Source organism: Oncorhynchus nerka, linkage group LG20 (assembly GCF_034236695.1).
Source record: "Oncorhynchus nerka isolate Pitt River linkage group LG20, Oner_Uvic_2.0, whole genome shotgun sequence".
Taxonomy (NCBI): domain Eukaryota; kingdom Metazoa; phylum Chordata; class Actinopteri; order Salmoniformes; family Salmonidae; genus Oncorhynchus; species Oncorhynchus nerka.
Window position 1 is genome coordinate 63319677 of NC_088415.1, and position 17910 is coordinate 63337586.

The window sequence follows — 17910 nt, forward strand, 5'->3', positions numbered from 1 at the left end:
AGTTCTGACATTATGTGTGGGCTTAGCTGAGACAATCCCGAATCCTGAGTTTCGGCTCGATAGGTCATTCGGAGCCCGAGCAGCAACCTTATTTGGTGCTGAAAATGAACTTTTTCCGGGTGTTGCTACGTCGTCCCTGAATGAGCTATCGGACAGAAACTTTAGGATCCGTCTCTATGAGCGAGGCGGTTTCAATGCACCTAGTGTTGTGATTCTGGGACTTTTCTAAATGTCGTCATTTTCGCAATGATCAAAAATAATTGGTCATTGTAAATGGACAAGGCTGTTTCTCTGCCTGCGAACCTTCTAGAGCCAAATAACTCACCGTGCACTATCGACTTAAGCTCAAGAACATGTCAATATAGTTTCAGAGCTCTAGGTCTGACGGTTCTTTGATAGTTTGAATGCAGGAAACAATTGCAGGCTCTGTGTGTCTCTAAGCCTCACACTGTCACTCCCCATTGACTGTGTGTGTGTGTGAGTTCAGAAAATCACGTTTTGGTTTTCATACGGAAACCATATGTCCGAGAGACTTTATTTGATGACTTCCCAGAAGAGCCGGCCCTGAGGCACAATTATCACCTTTATTTAACCAGTTAGGCTAGTTTAGAACAAGTTCTCATTTGCGATTGCGACCTGGCCTAGATAAAGCAAAGAAGTTCGACACATACAACAACACAGAGTTACACATAGAATAAACAAACAAACATAAACAAAAAAGTCTATATACAGCATGTGCAAATGAGGTAGGATAATAAGGCAATACATAAGGCAATACATAGGTCATGGTGGTGAAGTAATTACAATATAGCAATTAAACACTGGAATGGTAGAATGTGCAGAAGATGCATGTGCAAGTAGAGATACTTGGGTGCATAGGAGCAAGATAAATAAATACAGATTGGGGATGAGGTAGTTGGATGGGCTATTTACAGATGGGCTATGTACAGGTGCAGTGATCTGTGAGCTGCTCTGACAGCTGGTGCTTAAAGCTAGTGAGGGAGATAAGAGTCTCCAGCTTTAGTGACTCAGGACAACCTGAGTCTGTCGGACTATTTTAAAAACACTCATGGACATCTATTAATGGGCCGTACATTTTCAATATGGAGATCCTCATCAACCATAAGGGTAATGCCATCGGTGTCCCTTATGTAGGGAAGGGCTACGGCAGCTTGGGAGCAACAATCTGCCATTTGTGGCCATCTGGAGGAATTTATGCAGAGGTGAGAAAGGTATTTGAGTCTCCGGTATCCGGGAGGTAAGTGGCCAGTAAACTGCTTGACTAACATCAAAACTCCCATAGGGTGACAGACTAAGGCGTTGATTTTTGCACGTTGGCCGCCGAGAGTGCCTGGAATCCGGAGTCTCTTTTCGATACTTTTCTGCACGGATTATCTGGATTATAAGGATGAGCTAGCTGCTTGTGAATTGCCGGTGGCCCTCGACTCCCTTATCGCCATAACCATTCAAATTGATAGACGCCTAAGAGTGAGAGGAGGTCTGGTCTCGGGCACACTTGTGCACCCGTTATGGCTCATTCTCCTTCGAGGGAATCCGGAAGTTTCCGAAAGCAACTTTTCCGAGAGGATTCGAAGCCACCCAAGCCCTCTAGTGAACCTATGACGGATTTGTTGGATACTCCTGAGCCTATGCAGTTGGGAAGACCTAGGTTATCAGTTGGGGAACACTCATGGAGGATGAATAGTAACTGTTGTCTGCACTGTGGAGGGACAGGACATTTTATAGCTACCTGCCCTATTAGGAAACCCTTGTCTTTAGTGGGTAACAGTAGTATGGTGAGTCAGACTGGGAGTTCCTTCATTCCCATCACCCGCGCACCCTTTTTTGTGCTTGTGCTGTGGGGAGACCAATCTAAATCTCTTCAAGTGCTCATTGACTCTGGGGCTGATGAAAGTTTTATGGATGCCACTATTGCTTCGGAGCTTGGTATTCCCACTCAGCCTCTCTCCGTGCCCATAGATGCTAGGGCACTGGTAGGCCACTCTATAGGGGAAGTCACCCATAGAACTGTGCCCGTTCAATTATGGGTTTCTGGTAACCACAGTGAGACCGTACAATTCCTCCTCATTGCATCTCCCCATGTTCCGGATGTTTTGGGATTTTCCTGTCTCCAAAAGCCCAATCCTGCGATTGACTGGACCACAAGCTCCATCCTGGGCTGGAGCCCATTTTGCCATTCCCTCTGCCTTCAAGCAGCACAGCCTTCCCCAAGTCGTTTTCCTCAGGATGTTAGCAAGACTGTGGAAGTCTCTGCTATTCCCACTGAATACCATGACCTCCTGGAAGTGTTCAGTAAGGCACGTGCTACATCCCTTCCCCCTCACCGTCCTTATGATTGTGCCATTGATCTTCTCCCAGGTACAACACCACCTCGGGGTCGGTTGTATTCTCTGTCTGGACCAGAGACCAAAGCTATGGAGGAGTACATAGAGGAGTCTCTGGCCACAGGGGCCGTCAGTCCAGTGGCATCTCCTACCGGCGCAGGGTTTTTCTTTGTGGAGAAGAAGGACAAGATCCTGCATCCAAGCATTGACTAAAATCGTTACCCCCTGCCTCTCCTCTCCTCTGCGTTTGAACCTCTCCAGGGGGCCACCATGTTTTCCAAGTTGGACCTTCGGAATGCCTACCACCTGGTTCGGATACGCGAGGGGGACAGGTGGAAGACAGCCTTCAACACAGCCAGTGGACATTGGGAGTACCATGTCATGCCGTTTGGACTCACCAACGCTTCCGCTGTTTTCCAGGCTTTGGTCAACTATGTGCTTCGGGACATGCTAAACCGTTTTGTGTTTGTTTACCTTCACGACATCCAGTTTTTTCCCCGATCTGCCCAAGAACATGTACTTCATGTCAGACAGTTCCTTCAGTGCCTCCTAGAGAACCAATTGTTTGTGAAAGCCAAGAAGTGTGAGTTCCACCACTCTACTATCACCTTTCTGGGATATGTCATTGCTGAGGGCAATGTTCAGATGGATCCTGGAAAAGTGAAAGCAGTGGTGGATTGGCCTCAACCAACGTCCAGGGTGCAGTTGCAATGGTTTCTTGGTTTTGCTAACTTCTACCTCCGTTTCATTCGGGATTACAGCACCCTGGCGGCCACCCTGTCGGCACTTACCTCTCCCAAGGTACCGTCCAAATTGTCTCCAGCTGTCAACAAAGCCGTTGTGGACCTGAAGCATCGGTTCACAACAGCACAACAGCACCCATCCTCATCCCCTCGCGTAAATTTGTGGTGGAAGTTGATGCTTCAGATGTTGGAGTGGGGGCCATCCTGTCCCAGCGATCTGCCCAGGACCAAAAGATTCATCCCTGTGCCTTCCTGTACCATCGTCTCAATCCTGCAGAGAGGAACTACGATGTAGGCAACCTGGAACTCCTGGCGGGTTAAGATGGCGTTGGAAGAGTGGAGGCACTGGCTGGAAGGAGCAGAACAGCCATTCTTGGTCTGGACTGACCATAAAAACGTGTAATATCTCCGTAGAGCCAAGTGCCTCAACTCCAGGCAGGCCTTGTGGGCCCTCTTGTTTACCAGAGTCAACTTCACCATTTCCAACCGCCCAGGGTAAAAAATGTGAAGCCTGACACTCTCTCCCGCTTATACAGTTCCTCTGCCACACCCTCAACCTCTGAAACCATTCTCCCTACCTCATGCCTTGCTGCCACTGTGGATTGGGCTATTGGGCTATAAATCATAATAATTTCAGATATAATAGAATGTGATTGATAAACAAAAGGTTTTCATTTGCCCAGCTTTCCACCTCATTGACAATCCCCTGTCAGAAGAAGTGTAGGTTGATTTTTGCAATCATACGCTTAACTTCGAAACGGCCAGCATGCATCTCGGTCAGCACGACCCCCCTTCTCCTTAGTAAAAATCACCCTCCTGTGTGGCTGGCCAACCTTCCCCCGTAGGTACATATGATTGCCTGTCAAGTTGTAAGAGGAGTTGTTGAAATACTCAAGTCCAAGTACATTTGCACTGCTGGCTTTCTCTCTCTCCATCTCTCTCTGTCTGTCTTCCACTCTGTTTCCACCTCTCTCTCCCTCTCTCCCTTGTATCCTTTCTTTCTTCCTCTTCCTCTCTCTCTGTGTCTGTCTAGTGAAGAAACCTAGTAAAGAGCATTTTAAATCACCATAATTGCTTACACCTATCCATTTGATTGATCAGGTTTAACTTCTCATTTACACCTACAACCTCGCCATGATAAAGCAAAGTAGTGCAACAAAAACAACAGTTACATATGGGATAAACAGCCAATAACACAATAGAAAACTCTATATACAGTGTGTGCAAATGTATTACGATTAGGGAGGTAAGGCAATAAATAGGCCATAGTGGCGAAATAATGACAATTGAGCATTAACACTGGAGTGGTAGATGTGCAGATGATGTGCAAGTAGAGATACTGGTGTGCAAAAGAGCAAAAAAAATAACCATATGGGGATGAGGCAATTGGGTGGGCTATTTACAGATGGGCTGTGTACAGGTGCAGTGATCGGTAAGCTGCTCTGACAGCTGATGCTTATATTTAGTGAGGGAGATTTAAGTCTCCAGCTTCAGTGACTTTTGCAATTAAATGGTATCACATTGAAACCACGTGTTTGACTCCTTTCTAGACATTGTTAGAGCCATCCTCCCCTCATCAGCCTTAACTGAACTATATGTATAGCTAGCAACATATAAATGACCAACTACCTGATGAAAAATGGTAGTTGAAAAATGGTTGTACATAGCTACAGTGGGGCAAAAAAGTATTTAGTCAGCCACCAATTGTGCAAGTTCTCCCACTTAAAAAGATGAGAGAGGCCTGTAATTTTCATCATAGGTACACTTCAACTATGACAGACAAAATGAGAAAATTAGTTTTCTTTGCAGCCTCGTTTGAATGTCGCGGTTGCATTACATTTGTACAGAATGGGGTGTACGTTACTTATATAAAGACAAATATATGGTAAAGAAAAAGTGTTCTCTTTCCAGTCTTTTCGGTCCTCTGAAGCAGCAGGTCGTCAGCAGGTTATCATCGTCAAAAACACTGTCCTTGGAGAGCAATTCTGAGGTAATAATTTTGCTTGGACTTAGCGAACGTTTATGAGGTGAAATAGAACTATAACTGCCCGTGTCCTCCTTCCTTCGCGACTGCAACAAGGTAAAATAGAGATAAGCAACCAGCCAAGCAACCAGCCAAGCAACGGACGCTTTGGGGGAGGGGGGCACTTTTTTGGCAGAGGGACACTATGTGGCATGACAGGCCCCCAACCAAAACTTAGTTTGGGTCTCAATTTACTGTTTAGAACTAAAATACACAAGGTGCAATTTCAAAATTTGGTAGTGCATCAGCAGTTTTTCTCTTGTAATGTCACTGGCAGTCACTCAATTAGCCTATGTCAGCAATTATTTTGTTGTTGTTGTTTAGTCTAGCCAGTTATCTACACCTGGTAGTAATCATGGCCAAATTAATGACCAGGAATACAGGGCATGTGCCCAGGGGCCCTGATATCATATGAACATGGCATAAGTCATGGCAAAATGGGTAGAATTGCATGAAATTCATTTTCAAAAACTGCAACATTTTGTTTCCACCCCATAATAACATATTAAGAATAGCAGGAAATTAGCTGTAAAACTGCTACATTTTCTCTCTGCCCCATGGCATAATCTGTAGAATTGTAGAACATGCACTCTTTACATCAGCTGATATATCAAAGTGCTGTACAGAAACTCAGCCTAAAACCCCAAACAGCAAGCAGTACAGGTGTAGAAGCACAGTGGCTAGGAAAAACTCCCTAAAAAGGCCAAAACCTAGAAAGAAGCCTAGAGAGGAACCCGGCTATGAGGGGTGGCCAGTCCTCCTCTGGCTGTGCCGGGTGGATATAACAGAACATGGCCAAGATGTTCAAATGTTCATAAATGACCAGCATGGTCAAATAATAATAATCACAGTAGTTGTCGAGGGTGCAACAAGTCAGCACCTCAGGAGTAAATGTCAAACTATCAAAAGATCTCTATGCCCCATGCAAAATGTGGAGAATTGCAGGAAATTAACTTTTAAATGTACATTTCTTCTCTCCGGTGTAAATAGGGGAGCCACAAAAAAATATTTTACAAGCAAGGTGGGGTGACCCAGAAGCTAAATCTAGTTTAGGGCCCCCAAAAAGCTAGGGCCGGCCCTGTTGATTTCCTTCCAACCTCAAACCATACTCCTCCAGGTTTTCTATGTCATTTTACACTTGGGCAGTGCTCAGAATGGACCAAACACCCCCACAGTGCTCTAATAAGGCCCATGCTCCTCCATGTTCTCTATGTCATTTTACACGTGGGCAGTGTAAAGCTCTGATGTGGAGAGAATCCTTGTGGGTAGGCTACTAGGCTGTAGATTTATCCAAACAGTATACCGTTTCCTAAATCGGGAAATATCCTGGATTGAGTTCATTTTGATTTAGATTTCTTTGGATCATTTTTTGGGGATTCATCGTCGGTTTGTTTTTGTTTGAAATGTATCAAGAAATAATCTTATTTGTAGGTCTATATATCAATAAATGTACATTGTTTGAAGCACACTTTTAGTGTCTCAGTAATAAATTAAAGTTCCAATAAGCCCCTTATGGTGAATGACATGTGAACGAGAGGATTGTAGAATCATGACTCTTGAGTTTCAGTTCACCGTTCGCCTGCAAGGGGTCCTGCGTGCTCTGTGCATTACTGACTGAAATGAACTAATTGAGTTGAAAGATTCGTTCTTTTGGCTGAACGAATCGAAAAGATCAGAGTCAGCAAAAATAACTTCCTGTCACTACTCCCAGGCGGAGAAGTTGGAAAAAAGGAAAAAGTGGCTAGGTCAATCACATTCAGGCCTGTCTCGGCCAAAGTAACCTAACTTAGCAGGCTTAAAACAAATGTGTGAAACTAGATCCACTGCATGCTGGCCTTGATGAGAAGACAAAAAAACTGTCATGGGAGGTTCTCTTCTGCACTGCTCAATCAATCCAGTAATTGTGGAGGAGGAATTAAGACGTAGTGTCGCCTTGATGTCCAGATGCGGAAGTCACGTCACAGGCATCCACCGAAAGCTGGAACAACTGGTTGTTGGGGACTAGGCATAGGCTACGGCCTATGCAAAATGGTTTGTTTAGAAAAACAATTTTGAGATGGAGTTTTTACTGAATGTTTTTTCTGAAATGTATGCTTTGGCCAAGCAAAGGACAATTGAACAACGTTATGTGGGTATGAGCAAACAGAATATGAGCTTTGAAAAATGACATTTTTACTGGACAGTTACTTTAAATGAGATCTCTAGTATTGAAAATAGATAGATGGTATGTGATGTTATGATTGCGTCTGCTTCTGTACGTTTGTATAGCCTTCAGCTTGTAAATGAAGTTTCAACCAGTTATAATTGGATGAGTCAATGTTTTCCCCCCCACGTAGTGGTGCAAGGTAGGCCCTATTTCTACCTGGCATTGCCAAGTACTGATGGGTAGACTACTAGGCTGTAGATTTGTCCAAATGTATACCAACTCCTGGATTGAGTTCAGTTTAATTTAGATTTCTTTGGAGAAATATTTTCTTGTTAGTTTGTCCTTTTTGCTTCATTTTGCCAACATTTTTTTCTATCCTAACCACTGCTACCATTACTATCCTTATTTTGTAAATGAAACCATCCATTGCCTCATTCCTGCCTGCTGCATGCCCTTATTAAGACTGCAAGACACACTTACATTTTCACATTATGGGAATGAGACATGGACCATTTATTGTACATTATCAAACCATAAATTATATAAAACACAAAGAAAAAATACTTTGGAGTACCTTAAGTTATATAATGTGCAGAAAACCCAATTAATCACCTTCGTCCATTGAAGTTGATGGGTCACTTATAACAAAACCTTTCAATATACTCCTAGGTATAAAATCAGATGGTCAGTTATCATGGTCAAGTAATATTGCTAAAGTTGTGGTGAAGATGGGGAGGGGTATACTGTATCTGTTATGCAAAGATGTTCTGCATTTTTTACACACATCAACTGTACTAGTTGTTCAGGCTCTGGTCTTGTCCCATCTTGATTTCTGTCTGGTAATATGGTCAAGTGCAGCAAAGAAAGACCTAGAAAAATGGCTCAAAACAGAGCAGCATGTCTTGCCCTGAACTGCACATACAGAACTAACATCAACAGCATGCACGCTAGTCTTTCCTGCTTGAGGGTTGATGAGAGATTAACTGCATCAAGTATTTATATATATGTATATATATATACATATTATTATGTTGAAATGTCCAAAATGTCTGTATAATCAATTTACATATAACTCTTTACAGACATACCTACCCCAAAAGACATGCCACCGGGTGTCTTTTTACAGTCCCCAAATCCAAAATAAATTCAAGGCCATGATCACATGGAACTCCCTTCCAGCTCAAATGACTCAAGCAAACAGCAAAATGAGCTTTAAAAAACAATGCAACACCTCTCCCTTATCTGACCTAGTTGTAGTAATGTATGTAAATTGGTAAGTGTTTTTGTCTGTAATGTTTGTTTTTGCTATGTGTCAAACCCGAGGCAGACTAGCTGTCGCCATTGACGTCGGCTCATGGGGAGCCCAATAAAATAAAATAAATGTAATTCCAAAGTCGGAGTTTATTTTCTCTCGCTTCTGCTACAATAATGGCCGCCATTGATTTCACCAAATGTTGAGTAATTGTTTTGTGGTTGCGTCATATTTGTTTGCGTACTTAACATTGAAGCTTGCGTCGAGGCATTCTTTAAAATATGTACAAACGTGGTACTTCTCGAATGCGTACTCTCTGGTCTCTGTTTCATATACTTAGATTTTTACTCATACTCCGACTCTCCCGTGCTCCAATATGAGTGTTCGGAGCACGGCAGTATGCATTTGGTAAAACATTATTTATGTTCCTTATTATTTGCTTAGTATTATCAAACTTCATCCAGATATTACACTGCTGATGTGTATGGAGTACAAAATCACTAGTGAGCTTGCATTCTCCAAACATTAACACCAGTGTTACTGTACCAGAATGTGTATACTGAAGGAAAGGTTATAGCCAAGAGAGGAGGAAGTTGTGGCTTGATAGAACACAGCGATGGTTATAATTTCAGTGGTGCTCATGAGGATCTCCATAACAATTCTATTGTCAATGTGGCCCCCCTCAAACATATTGTAACATAGGAACCCCTCATGTGATCAATGTGTGATAGGGCCCTGAGCACAGGAGTAGACTAAAAATGAACCTCTGGGCTTTCTGTAAATTATAATCATTTATTTTCCATTCCATTGTTTGCTTAGCTTGTAATTGTAGTTGGTTATATAAACCAACATGGACCATTCTGTGTTTATTTTTTTTACAATTTCATCCACATCCTCCCTTTATGTCAATATTACAATATTGCCAGCTTGCTCGGCCTCAGCTTGGTTCAGGCTATGTGCTCGGCCTCTGCTTGGTTCAGGCTATGTGCTCGGCCTCTGCTTGGTTCAGGCTATGTGCTTGGCCTGCATCACACAGCCCAGGAGTCCTCAGTCCTGTAAGACACATGAAACACATACAGTAGGTTGTTGAATTGTCACTATGTCTGTCGTGGATCTTGTCCATACATGACTGTTGAGCTGTTCTCAATTTAGCCCAGAGAACTGATAATCAGGTAGGGATTCCTGCTCTCTGTATACAGTCAAGACAATGCTGTCGGGTTCCTACCCACATCAACACCCGGGTCAGGGCCACCCATGATTGTGCAGCATTGTCATAGTCCTGACTCTACTTTACTTCACCTAGGTGGTGTAGGGATTTTCGGAGGGTTGGATAATCATGGACGGTGACCTGATTTTTGGGAGAGAGAGAATCCTGGGTGTGTGCGAGTTATGCTGTTATTTACAGTGACATAGGCCTACTTTCGCAATAAGCTACTCAAATAAATGTGTACACTGCATTTTTCTGGAAAAACTTCGGTGAGGATTGATTGTTTTGTCTGTTGGCTCCTGAAACACAGACACAAAAGGGGAGTAAGTGAATAGTCACATTGTAAGATTGTCTGTCTGTCATGGATCAATGTACAGCCTAAATTATATGAACTTGACAATGGCATACAATGACATACTCAAACATTCTCAGTGGAGAGGAAAGTGTCTGTCTGGCCATGGTTTTACTTCTATGGCCATGCAGAGCAGAGGGGATGGCAAATAGGCAACTACAATATCAGTTCTCACATTTGGTGATTGTTCGATAGGACAGAATGTTACTCTGCTAAACACAGAAGTGCACAAATTGAGGGATGAACACATTTCACTAGCTACATACATCCAATCTCTCAACTTTGAAAGCAAGCTAGCTAGCTACAGAAACTAAAACCAAAACTGAAAGGAGTCTCTACAGTAATAAACCTAGCTGTCAAAGGGAATGTGCTGACTGGCCAATGTGATACACAATGCTGCAAAGTAACATCAAAACTTGCAAAGGACAAGACATAATTATGACGCAACTTTGCGTTTGCTGACAAAGCTAAGCCGATGCGGTAGTGTTAGTACTGGTAAAACAGTGGTTTATAAATTAACTGACTGAGTTATAAATTAACTTAATTCACATGGATTTACTTCACTGCACAGTTAGCTATGCTAGCTATAGCTAGCTAGCCAGACAGCCAAACTTGTATAGTTAGCGAGCAACTGCTACTTGCTAGCTAGCTGCACGCATGCTGTAGCGCCACCATGCACAATGTGTCTCCAGAAACAATGAGGTGTCCCAGCTGTGTTGACATTTCTCCGATCCACTTCATCCACTCATCAGAATAAAATAGCTACAGTGGCTTGCGAAAGTATTCACCCCCTTGTCATTTTTACTATTTTGTTGCCTTACAACCTGGAATCAAAATGGATTTTGGGGGGGATTGTATCATTTTATTTACACAACATGCCTACCACTTTGAAGATGCAAAATATTTTTTATTGTGAAACAAACAAGAAATATTACCAAAAAAAACAGAAAACTTGAGTGTGAATAACTATTCATCCCCCCACAGTCAATACTTTGTAGAGACACATTTTGCAGCAATTACAGCTGCAAGTCCCTTTGGGATATGTCTCTGTGAGCTTGGCACATCTAGCCACTGGGGTTTTTGCCCATTATTCAAGGCAAAACTGCTCCAGCTCCTTCAAGTTGGATGGGTTCCACAGGTGTACAGCAATCTTTAAGTCATACAACAGATTCCCAATTGGATTGAGCTCTGGGCTTTGACTAGGCCATTCCAAGACATTTAAATGTTTCCCCTTAAACCACGAGTGTTGCTGTAGCAGTTTGCTTAAGGTAATTGTCCTGCTGGAAGGTGAACCTCCATCCCAGTCTCAAATCTCTGGAAGACTGAAATAGGTTTCCCTCAATAATTTCCCTGTCTTTAGTGCCATTCATCATTCCTTCAATTCTGACCAGTTTCCCAGTCCCAGCCAATGAAAACATCCCCACAGCATGATGCTGCCACCACCATGCTGCACTGTGGGGATGCTGTTCTCGGGGGGATGCGAGGTGTTGGGTTTGCGCCAGACAGCATTTTCCTTGATGGCCAAAAAGCTTCATTTTTTTGACCAGAGTACCTTCTTCCATATGTTTGGAGAGTCTCCCATATGCCTTTTGGCAAACACCAAATGTGTTTGCTTATTTCTTTCTTTAAGCAATGGCTTTTTCTGGCAGCTTTTCCATAAAGCCCAGCTATTTGGAGTGTACATCTTAAAGTGGTCCTATGGACAGATACTCCAATCTCCGCTGTGGAGCTTTGCAGCTCCTTCAGGGTTATCTTTGGTATCTTTGTTGCCTCTCTGATTAATTCTCTCCTTGCCTGGTCCTTGAGTTTTGATGGGCGGACCTCTCTTGGCAGGTTTGTTGTGGTGCCATATTCTTTCCGTTTTTAAATAACAAATTTAATGGTGCTCCTTGGAATGTTTAAAATTTCGGATATTTTTTATAAGCCAACTCTGATTTGTACTTCTCCACAACTTTGTCCCTGACCTGTTTGGAGCACCCCTCTTCATGGTGCCCCTTGCTTAGTGGTGTTGCAGAACTTCAGAACTGGTTATACTGAGATCATGTGACACTTAGATTACACACAGGTGGACTTTATTTAACTAATTATGTGACTTCTGAAGGTAATTGTTGCACCAGATCTTATTTAGAGAATTCATAGCAAAGGGGGTGAATACATATGCACCACCACTTTTCCGTTTTTAATTCAAGTAAAGTTTTTTTTAAAGTTTTTTTTTCTCCATTTGACTTCACCAATTTGGACTATTTTGTGTATGTCCATTATATCAAATCCCCAAAAATCTATTTAAATTACAGGTTATAATGAAACAAAATAGGAAAAACCCCAAGGGTGTGGAATACTTTTGCAAGGCACTGTATTTTCTTACTTTAAGTTCCCACTTTGGATTTTCCACTTCAAGCCCAAATATATCATACTTAGACTCAAATTCGACTTATTTTGCTGTGCAACATGATGGGTAAGCTCTACCCATCGTTTTACAGCAGAAAAAAGATTTTAGCTGGTGTGGGTGTTTAATGCATCTGTCTGGATGTCTGGGCAGGATATGGTAAATGACCTGATGTCTCATTACTGAATACCACTAAATATATATTCACTCTCTAGTATACAGTTTACTGGTTCAGTAAGCAATACGCATTCTGCCTCCAAATGAAGTTCACAGAGAAAACTACAATTAAATCAGTTTAGTTGAGAGTTGCATGTTGTACCCTATTAGTGTTCTCCCTAAACATATTAAAATTGCTGCATATTTGGATATAATCAAGTTATAGTGCCAGGCTATCGGCTACAGCTGACCTCCAAAAAGCCTGTGAGGAAAATGGTTGTTAGGTAAAAGTCTATTATTGATGGGTAAAGAACTCAACAGAATAGGCTGCCATAATAACTTAATGAAATAATCAGGTTGTTTGAAGATTGGTTGGGGGAAGATTCAGAGATTCTCTGTCCGGCTTGGATCTTATTTCCTGTTTCTTCATTTCACATTGGGAGATCAGAGTGGTGAGCTGCCAAGGCAATACGTATTGCCTTCATATGAGATTGAGTTGACCTAGGTCCTCATTCCCTGGAGGTGTGACTCAACTATTGTTCTGTGGTGTTCAGAGAGAGTGTCCCCCCACCTTGTTTTTTGTTCTGGAACAATAATGAAATCATAATTAGAGCGATAAGCCAAAGCATTATGTTGTAATTAAGGGTTTATTACCATCTATTACCTCATATTTCTGTGGTAGAGAAATAATGCCAAAACAAAGCATTAGAGGGGATGAGGGATGAAGGAAACTGGCGGACCATGAGCTTTTACTGTAACTTCAACATAATGTATATTGGAAACATATGTACACTGAGGTCCGGAATTATTGACACACTTGATAAAGATGAACAAAAATGACTATAAAATAAATGAGTATAGTACTGAACAATATTGTATTCTCCAAAAAAAATAGGGACATTATATTCCTTTTTAATAATACATTTGCTCAGAGAAAGATATTTTGTTTAACAAGTCACCCTTTTATTTCTCAAAAAAGGTATGGGTCAAAATTGTTGACACCCCTGCGTTCAATAACTCACCAGCATAATGTTTTTTGTTAGAGAACACATTAGGAGGGATCTTTGACCATTCCTGCATACAGAATCCTTCCAAATCGTTCATATCCTTCTTCTGCATTTATAGACTGCCCTCTTCAAATCAAACCACAGATTTTCCATTGGTTTCAAGTCCGGAGACTGAGATGGCCATTGCAAAGTGTTGATTTTGTTTCCATAACCATTTATTTGTGGATTTTGTGATGTGCTTGAGGTTACTGTCTTGCTGGAAGATACATTTGCGGCCAAGTTTCAGCATCCTGTCAGAGGCAACCAGGTTTAAAAAAATATCTTGGTACTGGGTAAAGTTCATGATGCCGTTGATCTTAAAAAGGGCACCAGGACTGCTGCCTTTTTTAGAAAAAAAAGATTACTTGTTAAACAAAATATCTTTCTCTGAGCACTCTAGACCACCTTTACTCCACACACAGAGATGCGTACAAACCTCTTTCTCAACCTCCATTTGGCAAATCTGACCATAATTATATCCTCCTGATTCCTTCCTACAAGCAAAAACTAAAGCAGGTAGTACCAGTAACTCGCTCAATACGGAAGTGAGTCAGATGACGCAGATGCTTAACTACAGGACTATTTTGCTAGCACAGACTGGCTTCATCAATAAGTGCATCGATGATGTCATCCCCACAGTGACCGTACGTACATACCTCAACTAGAAGCCTTGGATTACAGGCAAAATCTGCATTGAACTAAAGAGTAGAGCTGCCGCTTTCAAGGAGCGGGACTTTAACCTGGACACTTATAAGAAATTGTGCTATGCCCTCAGACGAAAGATCAAACAGGCAAAGCATCAATACAGGACTAAGATTGAATCCTACTACACTGGCTCTGACACTCGTCGGATGTGGCAGAGCTTGCGAACTATTATGGACTAAAAAAAAAGAAAAGCCCAGCCGCGAGCTGCTTAGTGACACGAGCCTACCAGACGAGCTAAATTACTTCTATGCGTGCATTGAGGCAAGCAACACTGAAGCACACACAAGAGCACCAGCTGTTGTGGACAACTGTGTGATCACACTCTCTGTTGCTGATCTGAGTAAGACCTTTAAACAGGCAGGAGCATGCGCTGACCAACTGGCAAGTGTCTTCACTGACATTTTCAACCTGTCCCTGACCAAGTCTGTAATAACTACATGTTTCAAGCTGACCAACATAGTCCCTGTGCCCAAGAATGCCAAGGTAACCTGCCTAAATGACTACCGACCCGTAGGACTCACATCTGTAGCCATGAAGTGCTTTGAAAGGTTGGTCATGGCTCACATCAACACCATAATTCCAGAATCCCTAAACCCACTCCAATTCACATACTGCCCCAACAGATCCACAATCTCGATTGCAGTCTACACTGCCCTTTCCCACCTGGACAAAAGGAACACCTACATGAGAATGCTGTTCATTGACTACAGTTCAATGAGTGTGCAAAGCTGTCATCAATGCAAAGTGTGGCTACTTTGAAGAATCTGTCAAATATATTTTGATTTTATCACTTTTTTGGTTACTACATGATTACATGTGTTATTTCATAGTGTTGATGTCTTCACTATTACTCAAAAAATAAATAAAGTAAAAATAAAGAAACTCTGGAGTGTGTAGGTGTGTCCAAACTTTTGACTGGTACTGTACATTGGGGTGGTGAGATGCTCTATTACAGGTGGATGCAAAATCTGTGCTGTGTTAGAATCTCTCTCAGTGTGACATATGGTTGACAATTTCTGTGGCACAGACGCATAATTCTCCCCCATTTGTAATAGATATGGACTGGATGGTATCTTACTCCAAATCAACAGTCCCTCACAGCATGTCCCAAGACTGTAACGGCCGTTGGTGGAAGAAGGTGAGGACCAAAGCGCAGCACGTGTTCGTCGTTTATTAAATAGAACTGAACACTAAATACAAAGTAACCAAAAAAAAAAAAAAAGAAGACCAACCGAAACAGCTCCATCAGGTACAAAACAGAAAGCAACTACCCACAAAACCCATGTGGGCAAGAGCTACCTAAGTATGGTTCTCAATCAGAGACAACGATAGACAGCTGTCTGATTGAGAAACATACCCGGCCAAAAACAAAGAAATACAAAAACATAGAAAAAGGAACATAGAATGCCCACCCTAGTCACACCCTGCCCTAACCAAAATAGAGAATAAAAACCTCTCTATGGCCAGGGCATGACAAAGACAAGTTACTTACTCACATTTCCTTTTCACTTTATGTGAGGTAGGCTACATGCAAGCTTCTATAAAAATATGCTTTGACTCAGTACTTTTTTTTACCACATGAATTGGCAAGTTTTCTAATAAAGTGATACTGTAGTTATTTGCCTATCTGTTCTAATGAGTAAGCAGTAAGATTTACAGTTGTGATCGTACAGTAGGCCGACTTAGCTACTGACCTTGACTGATGTAATATTTCTTTGAATTTGTCATCTGAATGTGTTGACATTCTAACAATGCAAGAGAACTGACATAGATAGATTACAGATGCTCCTCTAACAAAACCATTTGATGAACCAATGGTGTCAGACATTTTGCTTATTCTTCCTCCCCCTTTTTGTCCTGAGAAAAGCCTCAATTCGTTGCGGCATGGACTTTACAAGGTGTCAAAAGCATTCCACAGGGATGCTGGCCTACGTTGACTCCAATGCTTTCCACAGTTGTGTCAAATTGTCTGGATGTCCTTTGGGTGGTGGACTATTCTTGATACACACGCAAAACTGTTAAGCATGAAAAACCCTGCAGCGTTGCAGTTCTTGACACAAACCGATGCATTTGCTGTTGGTTTTGGTTGTGTTTCAGATTATTTTGTGCCAATAGAAATTCATTGTAAATCATGTATTGTGTCATTTTGGAGTCACTTTTACTGTAAATTAAAATATTATATGTTTCTAAACACTTCTATGATCATGTGAATGCTACCACAGATGAGTGAGATAAAATCAACTGCGGGACGAATTTGGCCCGCAGGCCGCGTTTTGGGGAACCCTGATGTAGAGGATATGTATGTATGTACAGTAGGCTACTAGGAAAAAAATAATAAAATGTGAAATGTTTCTGGAACATTTTACTCCTCCTATGCATTATGTGTCGATAGCAAATACAGTTAAAGATGTCGGCGGAAATTAATTGGCAACACTCAGAAATCGGTTGAATGTGGAGATTGTGTGGAAGGGGTGACAAAATATGTCGTTTTAGAGTCGTGGTTTAATCTAAAGCAAGAGTGCGCGGACCAATGAGATCCTTTCATGCGCCTGTCTAATACCTGCCTCTTTCCATCCCCCTTTTCATCCACATTACTCACGACTGATTTCGAGCCGCTGCCGTCAACATTTGGAGCCGCGTTGAATATTAGGGATATCTCTTTGAAAGGAAGCTGCCTTTTTAGATGTAGGTGGTTCTGAAATAGGTGAAATGAATCAGTTTGTTTTCTTTCAAATAGCGTAAGTGTGATCTTGATAGCCGAGTTGGCGTTTTCCTTGGACTGTCTAAATCACCATGCGTAAATCGCGTTGCGTTTTGGGATTTGATACATCCACATAGACTGGTATAACTGAAGCTAAACTTTTTATAGTTCGATACAATGTATAGATTGATCATTAGTGTGAATGGGCCAACTATTCTTTTCCGAAATTAATGTCTGGGGGGACAGCCAACGATAAGATGTTTCGCCAAAGCAAGAATATTATTAGGAAAAGTTCCGAATTTTATGACTGACGTGACGCTTTGTCTTGAGTTGCATTTTGTATGCTAAAATCTGTCATTATAAGCAAGCGTCTTCTGTGAAATTATCATATAATTAATTTGGCAATAGTTATTTAGTGTGATAGAGGACATGATGAGCCATGCGTTTGTGCACTATATGCAAATTCATTTAGTATTTTAATAAGTTAGCTACATCTTTTCGTATGAGTTTGACCACTTACCAATTAACATTTGGACGGAGTTAGTGAGAAGGAACGTTTGGGGTATGGCATAAAGGCGCACAGCTCCATACTGAAGTGTTTAAGTTAGTCTGAAGGACTAAAAAGACCTAAAAATACCGCGCTGGTTTCTTCTCCACAAAGAATCATTTGAACTTCCCACCGCAGAACGAGAGCGACATAAATAGTTCTGACATGTGGATGTAATTTCAGAAGAAGAAAAAAAACAGACAGACGCAGAGAAATAAAGTGAGCGGGCTCAGTTTGAACGTGTTGCGGATTTAAAAAAGAGGGAGGGAGAGCGAAGAGATTATAGTTATGATTTTACAAG

At 41.8% G+C, this 17910-nt stretch overlaps 1 protein-coding gene across 1 annotated transcript in view; it reads left to right on the forward strand.

The window, feature by feature from the left end:
* Nucleotides 1–1103: 1103 nt before the first annotated feature.
* The window catches only part of LOC115101567 (parathyroid hormone/parathyroid hormone-related peptide receptor-like), a 105585-nt gene continuing 88778 nt past the window's right edge, over nucleotides 1104–17910 (forward strand). Inside the window, exons 1-3 of the mRNA XM_065006078.1 lie at nucleotides 1104–1258; nucleotides 2380–2506; nucleotides 2607–3242. Of these exons, the coding sequence (XP_064862150.1) occupies nucleotides 1104–1258; nucleotides 2380–2506; nucleotides 2607–3242 (918 nt within the window). The remainder of the gene's footprint in view (nucleotides 1259–2379; nucleotides 2507–2606; nucleotides 3243–17910) is intronic.